General features: G+C 54.2%; 10 protein-coding genes across 10 annotated transcripts; 6 read left to right on the top strand and 4 right to left on the bottom strand.

The window, feature by feature from the left end:
• Positions 1-257: 257 nt before the first annotated feature.
• On the top strand, positions 258-1,581 carry J7T55_003464 (hemolysin-III channel protein-like protein Izh2; the record flags this gene model as incomplete). Its single annotated transcript, XM_053143491.1, has 4 exons — positions 258-411; positions 494-592; positions 756-1,324; positions 1,426-1,581. The coding sequence occupies 4 exons, from the start codon at positions 258-260 to the stop codon at positions 1,579-1,581; spliced, it is 978 nt and encodes a 325-aa protein (XP_052993714.1).
• Positions 1,582-1,718: 137 nt separating this feature from the next.
• Positions 1,719-2,334, bottom strand: J7T55_003465 (uncharacterized protein; the record flags this gene model as incomplete). Its single annotated transcript, XM_053143492.1, has 3 exons — positions 1,719-1,775; positions 1,850-2,069; positions 2,171-2,334. 3 exons carry the CDS (start codon positions 2,332-2,334, stop codon positions 1,719-1,721), a joined length of 441 nt encoding a protein of 146 aa, XP_052993715.1.
• A 2,351-nt stretch (positions 2,335-4,685) lies between these two features.
• On the top strand, positions 4,686-8,812 carry J7T55_003466 (uncharacterized protein; the record flags this gene model as incomplete). The annotated part of the gene is made up of 3 exons (XM_053143493.1): positions 4,686-4,924; positions 4,995-7,977; positions 8,033-8,812. 3 exons carry the CDS (start codon positions 4,686-4,688, stop codon positions 8,810-8,812), a joined length of 4,002 nt encoding a protein of 1,333 aa, XP_052993716.1.
• Positions 8,813-9,649: 837 nt separating this feature from the next.
• On the top strand, positions 9,650-11,638 carry J7T55_003467 (secreted carboxypeptidase-like protein; the record flags this gene model as incomplete). The annotated part of the gene is made up of 1 exon (XM_053143494.1): positions 9,650-11,638. One exon carries the CDS (start codon positions 9,650-9,652, stop codon positions 11,636-11,638), a length of 1,989 nt encoding a protein of 662 aa, XP_052993717.1.
• Positions 11,639-12,006: 368 nt separating this feature from the next.
• J7T55_003468 (uncharacterized protein) lies at positions 12,007-12,882 on the top strand (the record flags this gene model as incomplete). The annotated part of the gene is made up of 1 exon (XM_053143495.1): positions 12,007-12,882. One exon carries the CDS (start codon positions 12,007-12,009, stop codon positions 12,880-12,882), a length of 876 nt encoding a protein of 291 aa, XP_052993718.1.
• Positions 12,883-13,573: 691 nt separating this feature from the next.
• On the bottom strand, positions 13,574-14,482 carry J7T55_003469 (DUF1777-domain-containing protein; the record flags this gene model as incomplete). The annotated part of the gene is made up of 1 exon (XM_053143496.1): positions 13,574-14,482. The coding sequence occupies one exon, from the start codon at positions 14,480-14,482 to the stop codon at positions 13,574-13,576; it is 909 nt and encodes a 302-aa protein (XP_052993719.1).
• Positions 14,483-14,906: 424 nt separating this feature from the next.
• On the top strand, positions 14,907-16,061 carry J7T55_003470 (histone acetylation protein 2; the record flags this gene model as incomplete). Its single annotated transcript, XM_053143497.1, has 3 exons — positions 14,907-15,065; positions 15,123-15,303; positions 15,367-16,061. The coding sequence occupies 3 exons, from the start codon at positions 14,907-14,909 to the stop codon at positions 16,059-16,061; spliced, it is 1,035 nt and encodes a 344-aa protein (XP_052993720.1).
• A 565-nt stretch (positions 16,062-16,626) lies between these two features.
• J7T55_003471 (proline-rich early nodulin-like protein) lies at positions 16,627-17,725 on the bottom strand (the record flags this gene model as incomplete). The annotated part of the gene is made up of 2 exons (XM_053143498.1): positions 16,627-17,328; positions 17,384-17,725. The coding sequence occupies 2 exons, from the start codon at positions 17,723-17,725 to the stop codon at positions 16,627-16,629; spliced, it is 1,044 nt and encodes a 347-aa protein (XP_052993721.1).
• A 1,013-nt stretch (positions 17,726-18,738) lies between these two features.
• J7T55_003472 (transport protein sec22) lies at positions 18,739-19,462 on the top strand (the record flags this gene model as incomplete). Its single annotated transcript, XM_053143499.1, has 2 exons — positions 18,739-18,807; positions 18,884-19,462. The coding sequence occupies 2 exons, from the start codon at positions 18,739-18,741 to the stop codon at positions 19,460-19,462; spliced, it is 648 nt and encodes a 215-aa protein (XP_052993722.1).
• Positions 19,463-20,070: 608 nt separating this feature from the next.
• Positions 20,071-21,575, bottom strand: J7T55_003473 (uncharacterized protein; the record flags this gene model as incomplete). Its single annotated transcript, XM_053143500.1, has 2 exons — positions 20,071-21,053; positions 21,287-21,575. The coding sequence occupies 2 exons, from the start codon at positions 21,573-21,575 to the stop codon at positions 20,071-20,073; spliced, it is 1,272 nt and encodes a 423-aa protein (XP_052993723.1).
• Positions 21,576-23,143: the final 1,568 nt, after the last annotated feature.

Below are 23,143 nucleotides of genomic sequence, written 5' to 3' on the forward strand. Positions count from 1 at the left end.
GATCTGCGGATGAGGGTCAATGCTACATCGCTCGGGGACAGCAAGAGCCGAAAAGGAGCACTTAGGTAATCCCCTTCCTCAAACCTGGGTGGTGGTGGTGAACTCCAGACGAGATCCGAGAGATGTGTGTGCCACTTGCATTTGACCTCAAGCCTCGGAGGAATCGGTGGGAAAGCAGTTTGAGCTGCAAATAGTTGGTTGTCATTGGCCTGTCTTGTTTCGCGCCTGCAGTACCGCTTTATTTGGAAGGACATCTCATGGCTGCTCTTTTAGTCGCGGGATCGACGCCGGGCGGGACGCGGAGGAGGTTGAGCTTCCGGCGTGTTGAGAGGTGGTCTGACCCCCTCCAGTCTGATGAGGACAGGGCCAGAGCAAAGAAAGCCGTCGAGTTGCTCTTGTGGTCTGAAATTGGTGAGAATTATTCACCCACTCCCTCTTCACTTCGGCGTCGGATTCTGAGTGGCGCGCACAGGCGGGCTGACAATTCTCACAGAGGAGTGGCAGCAACATGGCAGTGACCACATCCAGACCGGGTACCGACGGGCGTGCGGATCAGTTCAAGGATGTCTTTTGAGCTGGACTTACATACACAGTAGGTGAGGCCTTGGAGCATTTTGTTTGACCTCTGCGCTTTAGTACAGAGCCACACTGGATGTCCTGGGGGCCACCCCTCCAGGATGAACACATCTCATGGCAGCTGAAAAGTTCCATGGCCCGACTCGATTTGACAACCGCTGATTTGTCTTCTTGAGCAGATGAGACGGTCAACATCTGGTCCCACATCCTCGGGGCCCTGGTCTTCATCAGCCTCCCGGCATATGTCTTCAGGGAGATACCAACTCGGTACCACGCCGCAACGGCCACAGACGTCGTCGTCTGCAGCACGTACTTCCTCGGAGTGACATTCTGCTTCATCCTGTCCACCATATTTCACACCTTCATGTCGCACAGTGAGGCCGCTTACCTGTTCAACATGAAGCTCGACTTCCAGGGCGTCCTGGTCCTGATGTGGGGCGCGACGGTGCCGCTCGTCTACTATTCCTTCCCTTGCGACGCCCGCCTCCAGGCCGGTTACCTGGGCCTCATCACCGCACTCGCGGTCGCCTGCTCCGCCGTCACCTTTCTTCCTCGGTTCAGCGGCCCGCACCTTGGGCCTTACCGCGCGGCGCTGTTTGGTGCCTTTGGCGTGGGGAGTTTTGCGCTGCCCATTGCGCATGGGGTGATGGTGCACGGCTTAAAAGAAGAGTGGAATAGGGTTGGGCTAGGATGGGTGTTGTGGACAGTGGTGTGTGATGGAGTTGGGGTTGTGGTGTATGGGTTGAAGGTGAGTTTGCAGAGTCTCCGTTGCGGCCGTGCAGGTGCACTCCTGATGAACATTTCCCCTTTCACGAAATTGCAGTTTTGCTGACGCTGTACTGGTCAAAGTTTCCTGAGAAATGGTTCCCTCGACGCTTCGATCTTTTCGGAGCGAGCCACCAGCTGATGCACATGTTCGTCGTTTTGGCGGCGCTCACATACACCTGTGCGGTAATAACGGCCTTTGACTACCGGCATGAGAAGGGTGCCGTTTGTGGAACGTAGTATATTTGAGGTACTGCCACAATCGATCAACAATGCGATTCAAGCCACATATACTTTGTAGACTCCTCTATGCCAGTGAAGTCTCTTTCATACATAACGAGGTCTAGGGCCCGAGTTCCAAATAAAACATCGCCAATTTACTTCATAGGGTCCACCCTCTTAGTTGCCGGCTTCTCTGCCAGCTTCTTTTCGATCTGGTGATGTCTGTGGTCAGTGCCTGGGCAAGGAATAGACAAACAAATATTTCGCAGGTTTGAACTCAACACACCTTCTCACGATTATCTGGCCTGTTTGGAGCATCCTCTGGCAGGTCGGAGTCTGAGCCATCCGCCTTGGTTTCTATATCTTTGTGAGGTGTGTTCATGATCCCGGGGTGTGAACTGCGCAACGCCTTCTGCTGGTCGTGGTCATTGTGATGCGTAGCCTTTTGGCCACTACTCAAGAACCAAAATGTGGTTGGAAGGATGACCGCGACAGCTCCTATGAGCCTAAACCCGGTGGTATGTCAGTGTCGTGAATGTCTCTCAACGGGTATACTCATTGAGGAGGTGGGGCGAAGCGCTGTTGGCTGGAAGGGCATGGAACATACCATGGCAGACCGCTAGTGCCCTCAGTGCGCGATGGAGGATGCTCCGGCATATCACTTGCGTATGACCTTCTGGAGATGACTGCTCGCCTCGAGTGAGGTTGAAGGCGAGGCCGTAGAATAGCTCGCGAGGTTGCGTTCATGATGTTGCCTCTCATGATAGACATCTTTGGTTCTAGAATGTTGTGCAATAAATTGAAGGATGATATAAGTCAATTGTAACTGTCTATGAGGGAGCTAGAATCATTCTGAGAGACGTCTTTTGAAGTTTTGAGACGTAGTTCGTATACATGGCGTGAGCCCTGACCTGGGGTCGAGCCCTGATGCTGAGTATGTATGACCATTAGACTTGATATTAATGTGGGCTAGCAAGGCTCTGGTGGCGCCGATCGTTTTGAGGCTCTGTTCGGGAAGGGCCTCCACATTTGACGACAAAGATTCACCTGAAAAGACCATACCTTTGATCTGACGTCAACGAAAGCTGGAAGACATTTTGGTGTCTCCTTTAGTGCCACTGGTGAGCTTGCATGTAGTTATGCACCAAGTCCCTGCAGTGCGCGCCCGAAGTTGGTTAGCCAGGCACGCTACCAACTGTCTCTTAAGGTAATGGCAATGTCTCTCTTCTGCTGTCGCCCACCTTCGTAAAGTGCCAAGAATATATCTTGTGATTTGCGTCCGCAAACACATCCTTTTGAGGCATATCCACCAGCGCGCTTAGTACAAACCGGCCGAGTTGCAAGCATCATGCACACTCTTATGAGTCCCATTCGGAGCTAATGTCTTCTAACAGGCCCTTTAGAGCTGCAGGGTAGCCAACATCAACCTTAGTTGAGGTGTGAATCCTACACTGAATGAGCTATTGATAAAAGGATTCGGCAGTTCAGCTTGGAGTGAAGCCTAAACATTTGATCTGGTCAGCTTGTAAGGCCCTTCCAGAACACTTCGGTCGGGACTTCAGACATCAAGACTGAAAGCTGGAGATGAGCAAAGCTGACACTGATAGCTCGCTTTAACCAGTTCTTTCCGTTACGACATGCCGCTTTTGAGGCAGCGTATAACGATGGAGATCTTAAAATTGGAGGCTAGGCCAAATCGAAGGGCTGTAGAATGAAAGATGCTATGCAGCGAATTTAGGATCCAGACACTATCACAGTAAGATGAAAAGTTTGAACCATCGCAGGGAAGCAAGAGCAGTGCCATGCTATTTGTTCAATTGCAAGCATTTTCCCAATTGATTCCTCAGCTAGTCGGAATCAAACCCAAGCTACGGACAAATGAACAGAAGTGCTCCGAGGTTTATATAGTAATCACAATATCCCTACCTCAGCATCTCGCTGTTCTAGGGCCTCAAACATTGGACAGCGTCATTGTACAATGTCATGTGTCTATTTTGTAGAAACAATGGCCAAGAATCTGACCCACACGCTTCTCTCGGCCCTTCACATCAAATAGTACTTCATTCAGCGCTTCCAATTTCCTGTTTCCCACAAAAGTTGTCACCAGCACCTTGTATTCCTTAAAGGACACCATAATACTCTCTCGCGAATTGGTAGTTTGTCCTTCTACTGTGCATCCTAAAATGCACCTACTTACCATTCCTCTAACAGCTTTCCCCCATCTTCTGTCAAAATGCGGAACAATTGCAGACTCAGTGAATCAGGTCTAACAATTTGAACAGGCTTGAGTTCATGTGAATAGAGTGAACCGAGTATGTTTTGAAGCATTGCTGGGTATAAAAGAGCTCTGAAAGAAATATAGTTCCTTATTAGCCTTCAAATGTGATATGCCTGGGCATTGTCTTGCAAGCGCTGTTCCGACCTATCGGTGAAACTCGTCCAGCCCAGAATCAGCCTCAAAATTTAGGCGAGTTGCGAGAAAGAGATAACGCTGGTAATTGACTGAGTTACTACTGGTCTTTTGTTGTCTGCTGGGGCAGCTCTCTCCCTCTATGGGCGTGGGATGAACACCTCGGTTCTTCTACCAAAGGAATCCCATTCAACCATAAGGCAATTTGAGCACGAGAATTCGTAGCTATGAGAAGATGCTTAGGTGATGGCGAAAGTGGATGCAGACAGACCAGTTGCTAACACCCAGCCTGCATCGCGCCCACCGAGCCTGCCTTATGATTAAGTAGCTAGGTACATGCTTATGTGGGGCAATTCTAGGCAGCGGGGCCGTTGCCGCCTGAGCACGGACTGCTCAAGGTGGGCGTCACTTCCAAAGGTTCCCCACAGCAGCAGACGAGCACCCCACCATCGAGCTCCTGTGGTGCTGTTGTTGCTGCTCCTTCGACACCAACACTAGATGACCCCCATCTGCATTTGTTTGGACCTTCATCATCTTTTCTTGTTGTTGTTCTTGCGGCGACGGATACGGACAGGGAGGGCATCATTGTTGACGATTGACGAAATTTCCATCCTTACGCCCTCAGACCACCCACTTGTTCCTGTATTCTTCCCACGTCGAACAAGTATCAACCCCTCGCGCTGGGGCATCAACCCCTCCCTCATCATCCACGATGGCGACGAGCATACCCCCGAACCCGACCTCTCACACGGTCATCTCGCTCCTTGGCAAGCTGAACGACACGGACCCTGACTTCAGGTTCATGGCATTGAACGACTTGATCGCTGTCTTCGCTAATGCCAAGAATGACATGCTACATCATGACTACAACACTGCCGCCCGCACCATCGATCACGTTGTCAAGGCCTTGGATGACCAGAACGGTGAGGTTCAGAACCAGGCGATCAAATGGTAAGTCTCCATTCTACCTTTGCTATCGCTACTAAAGTGACCCCATGCTGATCTTCCTTTCCCCACGCAGCCTTGGGCCTCTCGTCGCGAAAACACCTACAAACCTCATTGCGCCCCTGATTGAGAAGCTTACCACTCTGAAGCTCCAGAACTCCGTCGACAACTCCGTTCCCGCTCTGGCCCTTCGTAATGTCATCGAAGCTCTTCCACGACCTCAGCCTGGCCAGGCCGCCACAAAGGAGGTCATCGAAGCCTACACTAGTATCAGTAGGGTGCTGATGCCCAGGCTTTTGGGTCGCACTTCTCAGGCGGCCAAGGCTAGTGGCAGTGTTCGCCTGCCCCCAGCAGGGCAAGGAATCATCCAGGATGACGCCCTCGTGAACGCCGATGCCGTCGACGTCATCATCGAGGTTGTGAAGTGTTTCGGAACCATGCTGTCACCACAAGATGAAGTTCAGGCTCTACAAGATGTTATCCTAGGACTGCTTGACAACCAAAAGGCGACGTCAGCAGTCAGGAAGAAGGCCGTGATAGCCCTTTCGATCCTGGCTGTCCATCTGCAGGATGATCAACTGATTGCATTCCTCAATCGCGCTGTGGCGGTACTCAAGAACCCCAAGACCGACCCCGTCACCCAGCGACTCTACCTGACCATTATGGGCTCTATGGCACGATCCATTCCACATCGTTTTGGTAAGCACATTGGCGATGTTGTACAGCTGACTCTGGCCTTTTTGGCCGAGGAGGATTTGCAAAGCCATCTTGAGGAAATTGGCGAGGGCGACGACGTGGGCTTGGAGTTTTCCGAGGTCCGTGAGGCAGCGCTGCTGGCCCTCGAAGCTTACCTGGCCTCTTGCCCTTCGGAGATGCGTCCATATACCGATGAGACCATTGCAGCATCCCTTCGATATTTGAAATACGACCCCAACTATGCGATGGACGAGGACGAAGACATGGAAGAGGAGGAGGAAGAGGAAGACGACTTTGGTGACGACGATGAGTTTGAGGCCGGGGCAGGCTTTGATGACGACGATGACGCTAGTTGGAAGGCACGCAGGTGTGCTGCCAAAGCACTTCACACACTCGTCTCCACGAGAAGCAACGGTGATCTTCTGGATAGCGGCGTGCTCTACGGCCAGATTGCACCGCCATTAGTCAAGCGTTTCGACGAGCGTGAGGAAAATGTCCGCTTGGAAGTCATTTCTACCCTTTCTCTTCTTGTTCGAAAGACGGGAGAGGGCATCATTCCGGAATTTTTGTTGGATGTCACCCAATCTCCGCAGACCCAGAGCCGCAAGCGAAGACGGCAGAGCAGCGGTGTCTCTGCCACCGCTCGTTCTGATGGAAATGGTCTGGTATCGCCTACTGCTGAGAAGATCCCTTCCACTGGACCCCGTGCTGATCTCGCCAAAATCACGCCGCAACTGGTGAAGGCGTCCACGAAGCTGCTCAAGGGCAAGTCGATCCCTACCAAGCAAGCGATTATGAATCTCTTGGATGATTTGATTCTTGTTCAGCAAGGTGGTCTTTCCGACCATCTGGATCAAATCTTTGACCTCGTCATCGATGCAGCCAAGACCAACGCAGCCTCCAACACGTCGACCTCGTTGTCTGGAAGTGGCGGGGCCGCCTCTGCCACGCCATCTACCTTGCGTGTTGCGGCTCTCAAACTTCTCAGCGACGTCGCTAAGACGCACTCGTCGAGCCTGCTGCAGCCTTATCTTACCAAGATGGTCAGCGGAGTTGTGAGTGCTGCGGATGACCGTTTCTACAAGATATCCTCCCAAGCGATAGAGACCGTGGAGGAGATTGGTAAAGCCATTACGCCCCCACGTTCGCAAAAGACGGCACAAAAGTACAAATCAGAGTTGTCGAAGTTGTACGACGTGGCTGTCGAGAGGGCCACAGCTGTTGACGCAGATGCCGAGGTGCGACAAAAGGCCATACATGCATTGGGTACTCTACTCGCCCGCACAAGTGACGGTGAAGGAGCCACCCTTCTTTCTGCCGAAAAGCGGAATAAGGGTCTGTCAATCATCGCCGATAGGCTCAAGAACGAGACTACACGTCTCGCTGCTGTGCGAGCAGTCGAAGAGATCGCCGCCCATCCTTCGCCCAACTTCGATCCTGACTGGGCGCGAGATGTGACTCTGGAGCTGTCGGCTCAAGTGAGAAAGGCGAACCGTGCTTTGAGAGCATCAAGTATTCAGGCCTTGAAGCATCTTCTTGTTTCCGCCACAGGACAACAGGCCCTGGATAAAGCGACACTCGAGAACCTGATCGAGGCTCTTCTGCCGATCATCGCTAACACCGATGCTCAGCTACATGGGCCGACATTCCGAATACTGACTAGCTTGGTTAAGGTGGATGCGAAATACGTTGTTGATCCTAAGTTCGACACTGCAATCTGTGACTACGTGCAGCAGAACGTGGTCAATGCAGTCTTGAGTCCCTTGCTGGACCTCATCGCCCAGATTGGTCAATCTGGGGCTGGCGAGGAGCTGATGACACGGATGCTTAAGGACGTCGGTGTCAGCGGGGATCCTTCGACCGTGGGCAAAGTCATTGGAACCCTCTTGGTAGCCAGCGGCGGAACGGGTGGGGTAGACATCAACAGCTTTATAACCGAGGCTGAGACCGCTGAGGACAAGGCTCGAGGCAGCCTGGCTCTAAGCGTACTTGGCGAAGCGGCGCTGAGACTGGGCCCTAAATCACCTCTGAAGCCCGAAATCTTCACCAAGCACTTTGGCGACGAGTACGACAAGTTCTCACTGACGGCGGCAATGGCGCTGGGCCGTGCTGCAGCCGGCAACGCACAGGTGTACCTGCCAGTGATTCTGCAGAGCTTTCAAAATGCCGGTGCCAAACAATACTTGCTCTTGCAGTCAATCAAGGAGATCCTGTTGCAGAAGACCAACATCAGTGATTTTGCGCAGCCGATCTGGGACTGCTTGCTAGAAGCTTCGCAAGGCGAGGACAACAAGGCGGTTTGCGCAGAGTGCGTGGGACGCCTCGCGGTTGTTGACCCTGAGACCTTTATCCCTAAGTTGGATGTAAGTTGCTTTCTTAATGCTGAGATCAAGAAATGCTGCTAACAAGCTGCCGCAGAAACTTCTGGGCAACCCCACGCCAGCTGTGCGAGGCATTGCTGTCCAAGCATTGCGATACACCTTTGCAGACAGCGGGGACAAATTCGACACTGTTCTACAGAACTATTTGATATCGATGCTCACGTCAATTCTGCAAGACCCAGATATGGACATTCGACGACTGGCTATGTCGACCTTTACTTCAGCGGCAAACAACAAACCCGACATGGTCCTGGGTCACCTGAACAAGTTGATGCCATTCGTTCTTGGAGAATCGACTGTCAAGCCAGAGCTGATTCGTGAAGTCATGATGGGTCCCTTTAAGATCATGGTGGATGATGGGCTTGAGCTCCGCAAGGGTGCGTACGAGTCACTGTACGCGCTGATGGAGATCGCCATGCCCAGAATTAGCATCATTGAGCTGTACGACCGCATCATTGCAGGACTCAAAGACGACAATGATATTCGGGCGATGAGCAATCTTATGCTCTCCAAGCTGGCAGTCATTGACCCCCAAGAGACACAACGGCGCCTTGACACTATCGCGGAGGCATTCCGAGCTACATTGTCTACCAAACTCAAGGAGAACTCTGTGAAGCAGGAGTACGAGAAGCAGGAGGAAGCGGCTCGTAGCGTGCTCCGGACGACCCTGCTTCTGTCTGACAAACTTAAGGGGAGTGTGGGCAGCGGACAGTGCCAAGTCTGGTCAGCGTACGTGGACTGGGTCAACAAGGACTTTGACAGGCAGTTGAGGCAGCTACGAGAGGAGAACGACAAGATTGGCCACAAATACGCCTAGAGGGCAGCAAAAAGACAACGAAGACAGTAACCATACGTGCGGCCTTGCTTCTCAGACCCCGGATTGGACTAGATCACCCCTTGATTCCGTTTTGAGGGTGAGATGCTTCACGGGGGGTTCCTGCAGGTGGTAAATGAGAGATTATCGAGCACATTTAGTCTCAAAGAAGATGGCGGACGATGAGACAAGTGGCCACCAATCGAGGCAGTGTCCATGTGGGCGCTGTCCAAGATGGATTGTTACAGATGAGGTAGAATACCACAGAAGAACCATGAATGATAATGACAACGAGAAAGCACCGATAGTTTGATTGCCCGTGGAGCCGAATGTGACATACGAAGTTGGAAGAAACTGGCACGTCGCCTTGCTAGACAGCAAGCAACGCGTGCGTGCGTCGACACTCGCACGCAATGTGTATTGTAGATATAAGCCCTGCAACTCGGAGTGGGAAAGCGGCGCATTATCGATCCGGCATGGAGCAGGAAGCCGTCGATATCGGTGTCGGCATTGGAGCTGCTGGAACCCCGATTCTTACTCCGGCAGAGGGATGAGAAACCATCCCCACACTCCACACTGGCCAAGCTTATCCGACTTTCCGGGCCTCCTCCCTATTCGGGAAGTTAGCTATCGGCAGGGGCTGGGAGATCTCTCCTCACCATTGAGTCTGTCCGTTTGTCGACATCACCATGTTTAAAATTGAACCTTGACCTTCTTTTACAAATGTCGGCTTTGCCATTCATGCGTTCAGTTCCTCGCATCGCATCTACTACCACGTAAGCCTGAGATTCTTGAGACGGCTGGAATATCGATTGTGGTCTGAGGTTTGAACAGCCCACGATGCTGGTCACCTCCTTGCTGGCTGCGGCGGCGGGCCTCGCCCGATTCTCGAACGCTCAATTCCCCCCTCCGCGTGAAGGAATCAAAACAGTACGGTCAAAGCACCACGAGGGCATAACCATCTCTTACAAGAACCCGGAAATATGCGAGACCACACCAGGCGTCAAAAGCTACAGCGGTTATGTCCATCTCCCCCCAAACTCACTCAACGAGAAGGGTGAGAACCAGAACTATCCCATCAACACATTTTTCTGGTTTATCGAGTCCCGCAAGGACCCTCATCATGCTCCTCTATCCATCTGGCTGAACGGCGGGCCGGGAGCCTCGAGTCTGCTGGGTATGCTGTCCGAGAACGGGCCCTGCGCGATCAACGCCGACAGCAACAGCTCGACACTGAACCCGTGGAGCTGGAACAATGAGGTCAATGTTCTCTACATTGACCAGCCAGTCCAGGTTGGTTTCTCGTACGATACCCTCCACAATGGGACATATGACCTCTTGGCCATGAATTTAATGGACGACTCGCACGAGGAATCATTCCCTATCAAGTTGGATGATTTCGCAGATGGTATCCCAGAGACCAATTCAACATTCTACGTTGGCACATTTGCGAGCCAGAATTCGACACTCGCGCCAAACTCGACGGACCATGCGGCCGTTGCTCTGTGGCATTTTGCTCAGACCTGGTTTGAAGAGTTTCCCGAGTATAAGCCCCATGATGAGAAGATCAGCTTGTGGGCTGAGAGTTACGGTGGCCATTACGGCCCGAAGGTTATGCACTTTTTCCACAAACAGAACCAGAAGATCGCCAACGGAGAAATCTCTGGGCCAGGAACGCATTATCTGCACCTTGACACCCTGGGGCTTGTCAACGCGTACATCGACGTCCTTGTCCAGGATGAGAGCTACTCCTTCTTCGCCTGGAACAACACTTACGGCGTCAAGGCAGTCAACGACACGATAAAGCATAAGCAGCTGTACGAACTCTACCGGCCCGACGGAATCCTCGACCAGGTCCGGGAGTGCCAGCGCCTCTCCAAAGCCCTCGAGGCCACGGACGGCCCAAACCTGGACGTGAGCTACGTTGAGTCGTACTGCAGCAACGCGTCGGTGTTTTCTGAGGACATTCTCGTTACGCCGTATATGGAATCTGGCAAATTTGGCTGGTTCGACGTCACGCATCCCTCGGCGGACTCCTTCCCCCTAAACTACCACCTGGGCTGGCTGAACCAGGAGTGGGTTCAACGCGCGCTGGGCGTGCCGGTCAACTTCACCTGGGTTTCCCCAATAGTGTCTCAGGCTTTCGTTAAACATGGCGATATGGCGCGTGGAGGCTACTTGGAAGGCCTGGCGGACCTGCTTGACAACGGTGTCAAGGTCCACATGATGTATGGCGACAGAGATCTTGCGTGCAACTGGATCGGCGGAGAGGCGGCGTCCCTCGCGATCCCACACCGTCATCAGAAGGCGTTCGCAAACGCGGGCTACACGGCCATGACGGTGTCGTCGGCTGACCAGCCCCCGTTCGTGCCGTATGGCCTCACCCGGCAACACGGTAACCTCAGCTTTACCCGTGTGTACCAATCAGGCCATATGGTCCCGAGCTACCAGCCAGAGGCGAGCCTGAGGATCTTCGAGAGAGCCTTATTCAACAAGGATATCGCCACGGGCACCGTTGACCTTAGGGCCACAGGCGGCTGGAAGAGCGACGTGGACATCTTTAAGACGGAGGGGACTAGGGATACGTGGTGGAAGAAGAACGAGCTCATGCCTGTGCCGAAGGGCCAGTGCTATATACTCCAGTCTATGACCTGTACCAAGGAGGAGATGGAGGCACTGAGGAATGGGACGGCAATCGTCAAAGACTATCTCATTGTTGGCATTAAGGGGGCTGAGGATGACCATGCAACGAAAGATGAAGCCCCAGAAAATTATGAGAAGTACTTGGACGGAGAGCAGCAAAAGTTTGTGGGGGTGGATGAGCTGTGAGAGAAGTATTGGACTCCAGACCGTAATTGGATGTATCAAAGCACACCAGAAGTAGTTTTGAGCTGTAGTTCTCATAGTAGAAAAATTCTAGCACCATACTTGGCATCGACCAGGTCGTGAAGCACTAAACAAGCAGCATCATCCTGCGGGAATCAGGTGCTTGATGCAGCGCGCAAGCGTTGTTGTTGGTCCAATTTCACGACACCTTGGCAAGTAGGATCCGGCTAAATAAGTCCTGCAATGAAAAGGGCCTACATATAACAGCTAGCTACCATGAGTCTCATTCACACAGCATTTGCCAGTTTCTCTCACCGCAATTGAGTCAATCTCAACACAACATTTCAAATTCTACAATACAAGGAGAGGATATGGAAGCGCCAACACCAATGACGTCGCCAACGCCGGTGAGACCTACCGATCAACCCCTGACAACATCCGCACCGCTCTTCCCAGTCTTCCTTTATGGCGCGCGCCCACTGAGCCTCGACGCGTCTCTCATCGCGGCGGGTCCCGTCCCAGACGATCCGTACCAGAGCCTCTGGCGGTTCCAGCTCGCCTGCCCAACTGGAAGCAGTAGCAGCGGCAGCGGCAGCACACGCGAGGAGAATCCCGACGACCAGTGCCTCCTGGGCGGCCTCTTCCCGGCCGAGCTGTACCACACGCAAGGGTCGATCTATGGCGGGACGTTCACGCCGCGCGACGCGGCCGCGACGACCTGGCGCTGCGAGCTGGGGTCGTCCGGCGGCGACGACCCGATGAGCGGCGACTGCTCGCATTGGGAGACGGAGGGCGCCGCGTCCACGACCAAGACCACCCTGGCGGAGTGCGATGTGGTGCGGCATAGCGTGCCCGTTCGCGTTACGGATGGAGTCGCTAAAGAAACGTATTATTTCTTCTCCGACTGGTCCCCGTCCCGGTACAACAGCGTCCTTGTGTCGGAGCTGAGCAGCCTGGGGTGCCCGAACCCGACGAGCCTGGTCGACGTCGGGGCGGTGGCGACCTTGACTTCTTCGGGGACGGGGACGGGGACAGGGCCGGCTGTGTCTGCGACGGGCTCGACCTTGCCGAGCCGGACGACTGGGGCGAGTGTGGATGGTACCATGTCAACGAGTGGCGGTGCGCCCACTGGGACTACTAGTGTGAGTGCTGCGTCCAGGAGTGAGAGCGTAGGGTCGGCCGCTTTTGTCTGTGTGCTTCTGGCTTGTGCGAGTGCAGCAGGTCTTTTAGCAATGCCTCTGTACTGAGTGCAGGCCGCTGAAGACTCGACTGCACACGCACGTTGTATCTTTAGCAATGTCTTTGGTAATTTGGATATGTGGAGTGCATATACGTAATCATTGAAGTGCGTAAAACCGAATCCGTAATTAATAGAGGACTTGATCCCATCTCGCCAATTGCTAAGTGTCGGGTTTTCAGGGATCGCATTCCGTATGAAATTGGATGTGATACAGGCATTCGATTGATCAAACTGTGGAGCAAGTCAGACGAGTCAAGCGCTGCCTCTCGTCTCGTACTGGCCCGTGGAGAGCAAGTGGTGGACGTAACCGGCCGAGACTCACTCAAGTACCAGCCGTCAATTTGACTTTATACCTACCATTGATGGGAGCGCTGATCACGAAGATGAAATGAAAAGCAACCCATGTGCGACTTCATGCGCGCAGCGATGGATGAAAAGCAATCCGGCTGCCCATGGCACGAAAAGGACACATCGTTCCCATGTCTAATGGGCCAGGAAGAAAGAGGAAGTTTTCGCTAAGTAAATAATTGAGCCATTATGCGATGTACTGTGTGGGTTGCTAGACTGTTACCAACCTGCCTCATCTGACACTTCCTTGAGCATCATGAACTGACCTCAGAAGGCCTCGCTTCAAATTCTCAACCAAGCAGGAAATGCTGTAGCCTCGAACGGTGGGTATTGCTCTCGTGATGGCCATATTAGCGACCAGGACTGAGCGGCCTGTTGAAACCGCCGACGCGATTCATGTACTGGCGGTATTCGGTCTTCTTCTCCTTCCTAACAGCGCCGACGTTGTTGCCCACGATCTTCTTGCCCTTGGTGGACCCGAACCCCCCAAAGCCCATCATCGCTGCCATGTCATCGTCCATGCCGCCATCTTCGACGTCGATCTCCTCTTCGTCTTGATCCATCGGCTCAGCATCTTCGTCGTCGTCTCTCCGGCCATCAGCCCCTCGCCGTCGGTCGCGATCATCATGATAAACCTCTTCCTCCTCGTCCCTCGGACGGCCGCGTTCACGCTCGCCGTCTTGACGCGATACCTTGACGGACATAGAAGAGTTTGCGTTGGATCTATCGACGCCACCTTTCCCTCGGTGAGGTAAGTCTGCCGTGGGAGGACTGCCGCTGCGTTTGGGTGATGCGGATCTCCGGCGAGGATCTTGAAGAATGTCAGTGATTGTGTTCGTGTAGAACTCTGAAGGAAAGCCCCACATACCATCTCTGTGCCTGGGCGTTCCATTGCCCCTGCTCCTTTCATCTCTGCTATCAGAGTCCCGCCCACGCCGGGAGTCGTGTGCGTCGCGTGGCGGGCGTCCGTCGCGATGTGGTCTGTCACGCGACCTGGAGCGGTCACGCCTGCTGTCTCTGTCTCTTCCGGGCCTCCCTCCGTCCCTATCCCTGTCCCTATCCCTATCTCTGGACCTGGAGCGGTAGCGTCGTCTGTCGTCGCGGTCGTCGTCGCGGTCATCGTCGTACCGCCTGCGGTCGCGGTCCTGGTTGCGATCGTCTCTGTATCCTCTCCCACCTCCTCCTCTGCGGCCGGACCCAAAGTCCCTTTCCCTGGGCGGACGGCCACCGCCGCGGCGTGAGGACCGGTCTGCCTGCATCTGAGTGTTCGGGGGGGTGGAAACGGGCAACGGGACTGAAATGTCTCCAATATGGAGGTGATCGATCACAGGTCGAGGTCGAGGTTGAGCTTAGGCTTCCGAGGCGTGGAGCTCAAACTGGGGCAGGCAGGTGCGGCTGATACAAGGCTGCGAGCACAGATCACCCGTAGGGCTGTAGCTGGGATTTTCTAGCGGGCGATCCACTGTAGACCCCACCCCTGTATTGGCCTACTTTCATTTACTGACCCGATCAGACGGTGTCATGGCCGTTAGACGAGTAAACATTTTCACATGCTAAAGAAGAGGCAGACCACCAAGTACCCACAGACATATGTTCATATTCGTGCTGGACTTGTAGATTCACAAAACAGATTATTCTGCCTCCTTGAACTGCGGCGTTTTGTTGACCTGGGAACTGCCCAGTATGGCACCCTCGGCCCAAGCTCACAAGCGATCTCACAGTCTGCTGCTGCTCCAGAAACTACTCAACCTCAGAGATAATGCCAGCCCTCTGACGCTGGTACTCGATACTTTGGAGCAAGGCGCAGCTCCACTGCTGCAGGAGTTCACATCACGAGCAAAGGTAGACCCCCTCCACAAGGCCATATCATACATGACCATTAGTTGACAGCTTACATAGATATCTCACACCAGAGTCATATTCATATCCTTTGCCACAATAAAAAAGCCTGGCAATGCAGATGTCTTCGTTCGAGCTAGCGGCAAGCCGCTACAAAAGCTACGGGCTGAGATCACCTCTCACTACCCTACACTCCCGCCTCCCACAGCTAGGAACGCCTCATCATCACCATCATCACAGAGTGAGCCTATGTCACACGCCGGACCCCACCACGAAAATGAACAAATGGCTGATCCAAACCTAGGAACACTGCTCATAATAGACACCCTCAACCCGCTGTCGGCAACCCACCCCAGGCACCTGACCCCATTCCTGTCAAGCCTGCTCACGCACCCGTCCATCTCCCTCGTGGCGACCTACCACGCCGACATCCCGCTGGCCCTCGCGCCCGCCGCGCTGAGCGAGTACGAGCCGCACCCGCTGACGGTGCTGAACCACCTCGCGACGGCCGTGCTGCGCGTGTCGAGCCTGCACCAGGCCGTGGAGCGCCGCCGCGCCCAGAACAGGAGCCTGCCGGAGCCGGCGTGGGGGCTCGATGAGGGCCGCGAGGGCGTGCTGGTCGGCGTCAACGGCCCCGCGGGCGGCGGCAAGGGCGCCGGGGTCGTTGTCGAGATGGACCTCCGGAGGCGGAGCGGCCGCGCCGTGGTCGAGAGGTTCGTGCTCGTGCCCCAGGGCTCTGCGGCGGGTGCTCTGTCACTACTGTCGGATCACCCGCTGTTCGCTGCGCCCGAGGACGCGGACAATGGCCAGGCCGATGAGGAGGACCTCGCCGAGACCACTTTCAACCTGGGTCTCACTGAGAAGCAGCGGAAAGACAGAGACGGGATTGTGCTGCCGTACTTTGACGCACAAACAGATATTGGTGGTGGAGAGGGTGGGAGGATATTGTACGAAATGGGACGGGAGGACGATTTCGATGACGAAGAAGACGAGATCTAAACCTGCTGTACATTTTGGTATCTCCGAGTCACAACGCCTGCGAAAAGGCTCTGTTCTGATGCCAGTGCCGATCCTGATAATGTCTCGACTTCGCCCAAAACCCCTCATCAAATCATTCTTGCTCAGATGAGCTCTATCATTGTGGTTGTGTCAAGCAACTCCACAGGTCTTAAAGTGCACTCGTATCATCCCATCTAGTGACCAGACTGCGTTCATATTGGACTGCCGAGTCCCATCCACGTCACTGGCAGCCTATCTTTCACCCACTCTCCTCAAGATCTTGACCCTCTTTTGATCATACATAGATCAACGACCAAGTATCACAGGCTGGCCCGTAGCTGTCACAAACCAGGAGCCAGAGCACTGAGGGCTCGGTCTCTAGCCCTGTATCCCATTTTTGGTGTCCTGACGGCAATCTCACTTGATGAAATAAGTGACTGGTTTCTGTATTCCTGCCCGGAAAAAGAGCAGACAGGATCCATCTAAAATCCCCAATTTATCTTCTTAGCACTGCTAGAAGATGGACAAGTGTCGATGGCAATGGATCACGAAGACCACAGCGCCCTCAGTCTACACTTTGAGCAGTGTCCATCTGCTCGGGGTTGCTATTCACCTTTGCGAGAATGTTGTCCACGGAAACTTTCTGAAAATCATTCGTGACGGTCTCGGCAGATTCATCGGCACTTGAAGCCATCGCGACATCCTGGATATCGACGTCACCGTTGGTGTCGGCATGAATCTCCGTCACTTGGGACCCGTTGGCCTCGTCCAGCTTGATAGAGCCATTGGCAACAATGGCAACATGAGCTCTGTCCGCTTGAGCAGCATCGGCAGCTTCTCCATCCTTGGCAAGTCCATTGGTAGAGGCCAGACCCTCGGTCTGGGGCTCACCCTTGGCCTCCTGTTTGGACTCGGTCGGAGGGGCAGGTCGTAGATGCTCGGGCTTCAGTTCGTCAGGGATAGTTGTCTTCCAGTCCACCTCAAGCCTCCGGATGCAGTACTCGTCGAATTGACCGGCCGCGCGGGCTTCATGAGCGGCCCAAGCATCTCGAAGCCAAACAGGATCATGCATGCCGGCTTTGAGATTGGACACATACTCCTCTGTGTCGTGGCGGAAGTTGTTGTCATTTTGGAGGGACATGATGTTTGGACGAGCATCGGGTGTATTGGCATTCAAGATATGTCTTGTGTCCGGGAAAAGAGCGAGGACCTCCTTCTTGTCCTCGTCATCGAGCACATCCCATGCGCCAGGGTGCAGCAGAAGGGCCTGGGGTTGTATGTTAGTACACCAGTGAGGTCAGAATTATGGCAAGTAAACTGACCCGCAAGTCCTTGTTGGCCAAAGGTGACTGCTTGTTCTGGGTGACATATTCTGGCGTCCACTTCTTGGTGCTCGTCTTTGGCTTCTTCAAGGCAGGTGTCTTAGATGAGGTTGACGGCGAAAATGTGACCTGAGCGCGTTTGGAGGGGACTCTGCGCCGGCTGCTGGCTCGAGTTCCAACCTCGATTTCAGCGACTATTTCGTCCTTGTCCTTGTCGCAAGTCGGTCCATTCTTCATAGGTCGTTTGTTTGTCACAGCTGAGTCGCCATTTGGCTTTGCTTGACCATGGGCAGAGACGTTGTCCTCCTCGGCCACGCGCTGAGAACGAGTTCGTGGGGTCATTGTGGCTGAGAATTGTGCGATTTCTTCTTCTGTGAAGTCTGGAGGTTCTGAAAGGTCTGAACTGGACTGCTGGCTGCTCAAGGGCAGGTCATACGTAGAGGTCGCCATTGCAAGTGAATCTGCCTGCAGGCAGGAAAGGGGACCCGGCAGGCTGTTCGTTTGTCTTTGAGGCTGAAAGATGGGACGGAAAGGAACACAAGCTAGTCAAAGGACGAAAAGATTGGGGGCCCAAAAGATCTATCTAGGAGTCCATTTCTTGGTTCCTATTCAGGCTCAGTTGTGAATTGAGATCTCAGGATCTCACCGAGCGGAGTTGTGGATGGAAGGAGGAGAGAATGACAACGCCGGGAGCTACATGAGCTGGAAATAAAGACGAGGACAAGGCAGTTTCATGATTGGTGCTCTACAAACTCATGTTTAACAATGTGACAACCTGGCGATGATGCTCGAAGCAGAAGTCACTGGAGAAGCGTGACTTCTTCACTTGGACTGGCTGCCCAGAGGAAGGAGCATAATACACCATATAGTCTATCCAGGTTAGCATGTGGTCTCGCTCCGTATTGTTAGCAAGGCTGGGGGTCAGGAGCTACCCCGGCTTGCCCCATAAGCTCACTGCCATCCATAAAGTAGTCGCTTTGATTGGCGGCCTTGCTCCTCCGGGTTGTGCTCCCCCAGGGGCCCAGGCCTGGAACCCTGCTATCTATCATATTCAGTCCAATTTCAATAGCCAGACCTCTGCCCGCGAACTTCCCACTCTATCTAGTTCAACCTTTTTCACGCGCCAATTGAACTTGTCATTTTTGACTACCGCTCTAAACAGACCGTCAAATCCCAAAAGGTCACGAGTTAGGTTGCCACAAGCAGGCAGAAACGGAAGGTGGCCTCATCCCGTTGAGGACACGTTCGGCAGAGACAACAGCCACTCTTTCATTGTGGAGGACTGCAAGACGACGGCAGCTTCTCTCGCCCTCTGAACACATCCACCCCCTCTCACACGTTCACCCTGAGACAAGATGATCAGGTCAACGCAAATAGCACGGCTGGATGGCCTATACCTTTGCGCGTCCGTGGACGACGAAGCAGTGCGTGCTCTGCCCCCTTTCCTGCCTGCTCTACCATCAATATACACAAGCATGTTCTAACACCATACTCGTATAGACCGAATCATCCCTCTCCGAGATCAAATCACAAATAAAACTAATCCTCCGCCGGCTCAACCGCAACTCGGAGTCGCAGGCGTCGATCGAGTCGGGCGACCACACGATCAACTACCTGATCACGGACGACATCGTCTACTTCTGCATAACGGAGCGGTCGTACCCGCGCAAGCTGGCCTTCACGTACCTGTCGGACCTGGCGACCGAGTTCTCGACGACGTACCCCATGACGCAGCTGCTGAGCCCGACGCTGCGGCCCTACGCCTTCATGGAGTTCGACAGCTTCATCAACAAGACCAAGGGCACCTACAGCGACGCGCGCGCGACCCAGAACCTCGACAAGCTCAACGACGAGCTGCGCGACGTCACAAAGGTCATGCACAAGAACATCGAGGACCTGCTGTACCGCGGCGACAGCCTCGAGCGCATGGGCGAGATGAGCTCGCGCCTGCGCGACGACAGCAAGAAGTACCGCAGGGCCGCCGTCAAAATCAACTGGGACCTGCTTCTCAAGCAGTACGGCCCGATCGGCGGCCTGGGTTTTATCATAATCGTGTTCTTGTGGTGGAGGTTCTTCTAAGGGGCAAACAGTCGAATGGGGAAGTATGGTTGTCATGTATGGGTGGTAGGGTGTTCTGGAGTTCGGCGTTGGCTGCATAGCGGTATGCTCAGTCCCTGGAGGCAAAAAAGAAAGTAATATACAGATCTACAAACACGGCAGGCATCGTGCACCAGTAGTGGAGAAATGTTGATACCCTGACGATGAAGGAGCTAAAGACATGTCGGCTCAAAACTTGGGAAGTTCTCGTTCTGACAGAATCAAGATACGAGCGAGGGCATGTTCGTTCAACGAGAGCTCACTGCGAGACGTACAAAGTTCATTTTGAACAGTCAGAATGTGCGGCACATCTCTGCGCATTGGAAAATTCTGGGTATATTGAGCATTGAACATAGATATGAGCCCCTTGCCAGCGCCTCTCACTGCAGCTGGACCGAGCAATGTTCACGTACTATTCCGCTCAACGTGGCGCCTCTGCTTGGGTTGAGCCAATCTCCTCAAGTGCCCCAAACGCCACGGCTCGTCCTGATTGATACCTAGCAACGCCCTAACCAAGTAAGATCCTCTTGAAAATAAAACGCCGGTCAAGTGATTGTAGAGATGCTCGAGAGCCGCGGCCTCATGTGCGCCTACATGAGCACGCAATTCTTGGCCGACGGCAGATTCGGCATCGTAGTCGAGGTATGGTACCACTCTAGGTGCGCCTGGAACTCGTCCAGGCTCCCGAAGCCGCGCTCGTCCTGGGCGTATCTGGTCTCGTCTCCCTCGCCCTGCTCAAAGTAGTTGTAGTCGTCGCAGTACGGGCACAGCAGCCTCGCCTGCCAGCCGCCAATTTCGGGCGCGAGGTGGTTCGCTATGGCCAGAGGCGCGAACACGACTGTTTTGTCCTCGCCGGTCGAGACGCTCTTCCCGCGGGCCTGCCAGTTCGGCTGCTCCGTGACCGCCGCGGCGATGGCGGACGTATCCGGTTTCGTTGGCATGATCATCAGGTCGTTCCAGACAACGAAACCCTCGCAGAAATCACATTCGAAGGCCACATCCCGGTCTCCGAACCGCTCAAAGTGCCCGACAGTATCGCAAACGGGGACGAGCTCCTCCAGCGCTTCCGTCAGCTCGGCCTCCTGCTCCACGGCGTCCAGCTGTTCGCTGTAATGGATCGAGGGCACTTTCTGCTGACCCATTTGGCCCATCTCCACCGCCTCGCCGATAGAAGTCCCCATCACGGGGGTCTGTTGCTCCCAGCTCTGTATCCTTTTGGGCTTCTTGCCTTGCGCCTGTGCCATCTCGTCCCGGGTCGACTCGTATCTCGAGGTCCGTCGTCCCTGCTGCTGCTCGTATTGCTTCCGGCGATCGTTTAGTCGTCGTTGACGCCTGTATACCTCAAATGCGCCAAGACATCGCTGACCTGGCCCATCTCCTATGTCGGCCTGCTGGGAAGCGAATATGCGGGCAGCAGCACGGCATTGCGCTCGATGGAGTTCGCGCTTCAATCGCACGGTGTCGTTGACCCATAGTGGTTCTATAGGCCCACCTTGTCGCAGCCAGTCTTTGAAGACCTGGGTATGTTTCGAGAATTCCGTGTACAAGTTGCCGAGCTCGTCGAGTGACTCGACTGTGTGACGGACCCGTCTAGTCAGCAATTTGGTCTGGCAAAAGTCAAAGGTTACATGGCCGGTTGATGTTCGGATGCACATTGGGATGTAGCACAGGACCAGGGTGGTCAGACAGACGTCCAACGACGGGTTGCAGCATCCCGCTTTGGACCGGGCCAACATGGTCCCCATTCCGGTCCATTGTGGGGATGGAATAAGACGAGGGACGAAATGAAGATGCAAATGTACATACGCCTGCGGTCATTCTCATAGTACACGGAGCCCTTCAGCAAGGGTCCCAGCTCCTGAAAGTCCTTCTTGGCCTCGTCGAGGGCGTGCTCGAGGGCGCGGACCTGCTCGAACTCGTCAGGGCCCCAGTGGGCCTTGTCGGCGAACATGAGGAGGCGGAGGGCGTCATTGATGGAGTTGGCGATGGCGGCCAGCAGCGAGCCAACGGACTCGCTGGTGGACCCGTCGGCGGTGTCATTGTCGGTAGCCTTGGATGATGTTCCCCGTCCGCTGGGGTGGCCACTCCTGTTCATCGTTTGGGCAATGGCAACTCGAACTCGAACCTGCTCCAGCTGGTGGCGGCGGGTCGGTCCAGGTCCTGGTGGCGACTGAGGCTGAGGGCGACAGCCGTCATATTAAAAGAGAGCAGCAAGCAGCAAAGAGGGCCCTGATGTAAGTTGTATTGCCGTGTAGATAGCCCATGCAGTGCGCAGTCGATAGATGTCATCGGTTGGGGGGGTGGGTGGAAAGCATGCGCATGTGTCTGATTGATCTGGCTAGCTTTCTCGGCTGTGGAGTGACGGGGTTTCCAAGGGTTGGTAGGGTGGTAGGGTCATCCCTAAGCTTTGGGTGCTCCTCAGGGCGAATCAGCGTAAACAAAGCCCCTCGGCCCGCCCGTTCTGTCCTGGCAGCCCTGGTCTGTCTGTTGCACAGCCCTACGGGAAGCGCCAGGGGGTGGGGGTTTCTCGCTGATAGCACGGGGTCTACCAACCGGTCCAGGTCGCCTTCTTGACCGTTTTCAGGTCTAGGTTCTGGGTTTGTTGGTCGGGACTTTTTCTCCTGTTCTCTTCTCTGCTTGTTGGTTGTTGGTTGGCCTCACTGACTGAATCTATTTCTGGATAAAATGAACTTTGTGCAGTGCATTGCGGTGCAGAATAACACGGGACGATAATGAAGCAACAAGACTGCCCAGATGTTGCAGTGGGCGTAAGACAAAACGGCGCAGTCAACCTTAGGGCCTGGGTACTGTGGTAAACATGGTCCGCAGTCCAGTCAGGTACCACCAAAGCACGAGCCCCCCTGGAGTCCGGGGGACGGCCTCCTGAAGTGGCCGCCCGCTATTCACGTGGCTCGGAAACAGTAATACGGGCCTTGACGTGCGTTAGCGGGGCTGTGGCTCTGCTGGGGGGATCCATTCTTGAGGCTCAGTTGCTTCTCGCTTCCCAAGACGACACCGCGGGATGAGGGCCATGACGGCATCGCACCGACCTTCTGGATGTTTGAAACGACCTTGGAAGATCTTGGGCGTTCCAAGGTTACTATGCAGATAGATCGTCCTGTCTACTATGAAGGGAGACTAGTTGGTTGTTGATAGCCGCCTTATGGGTATGGTAAGATGGAGGTACGTACCAACTCCTCTCATGGGGACTGGCTTTCCTGCCGCCAAACGCATCGTTCACCTACCATATCCAATTAGAGAAGAACGGGAGCCAGATTCTGCCGGTTGTGTACATGTAACCTGGTCACCAATACAATGGTATTGAGGCTCCTCTATCGCATTCAAAGCAGACACAAGTGCACTGCTGGTCCACCGGCGTGATTCAGGGGCCGAAAGAAATACGGCAGGGGGCTAGCTGCTAGTGCACTGTCCAAGTTGTCAAATCAATAGATTCCCAGCCAGCTGTAAAGTGATTATGTTTGACTACATTCCAGTATAATCCTGGGGTTCTTTAATGTTCTTATTCAACCTCTGGCCATGGCCTGATAAGTCTGTCATCTCTTGGTCAAGTCCACAAATCCCTTCCCCACAAACAGCTTTTGCTCCAACATCGGAAAAGTCGTCGCTAACAACGGCATGTGAGAACACCGATGATCACTACAA

This window comes from Diaporthe amygdali, assembly GCF_026229845.1.
Source record: "Diaporthe amygdali strain CAA958 chromosome Unknown NODE_14_length_1008325_cov_65_372321, whole genome shotgun sequence".
NCBI classification, from domain to species: Eukaryota; Fungi; Ascomycota; class Sordariomycetes; order Diaporthales; family Diaporthaceae; genus Diaporthe; species Diaporthe amygdali.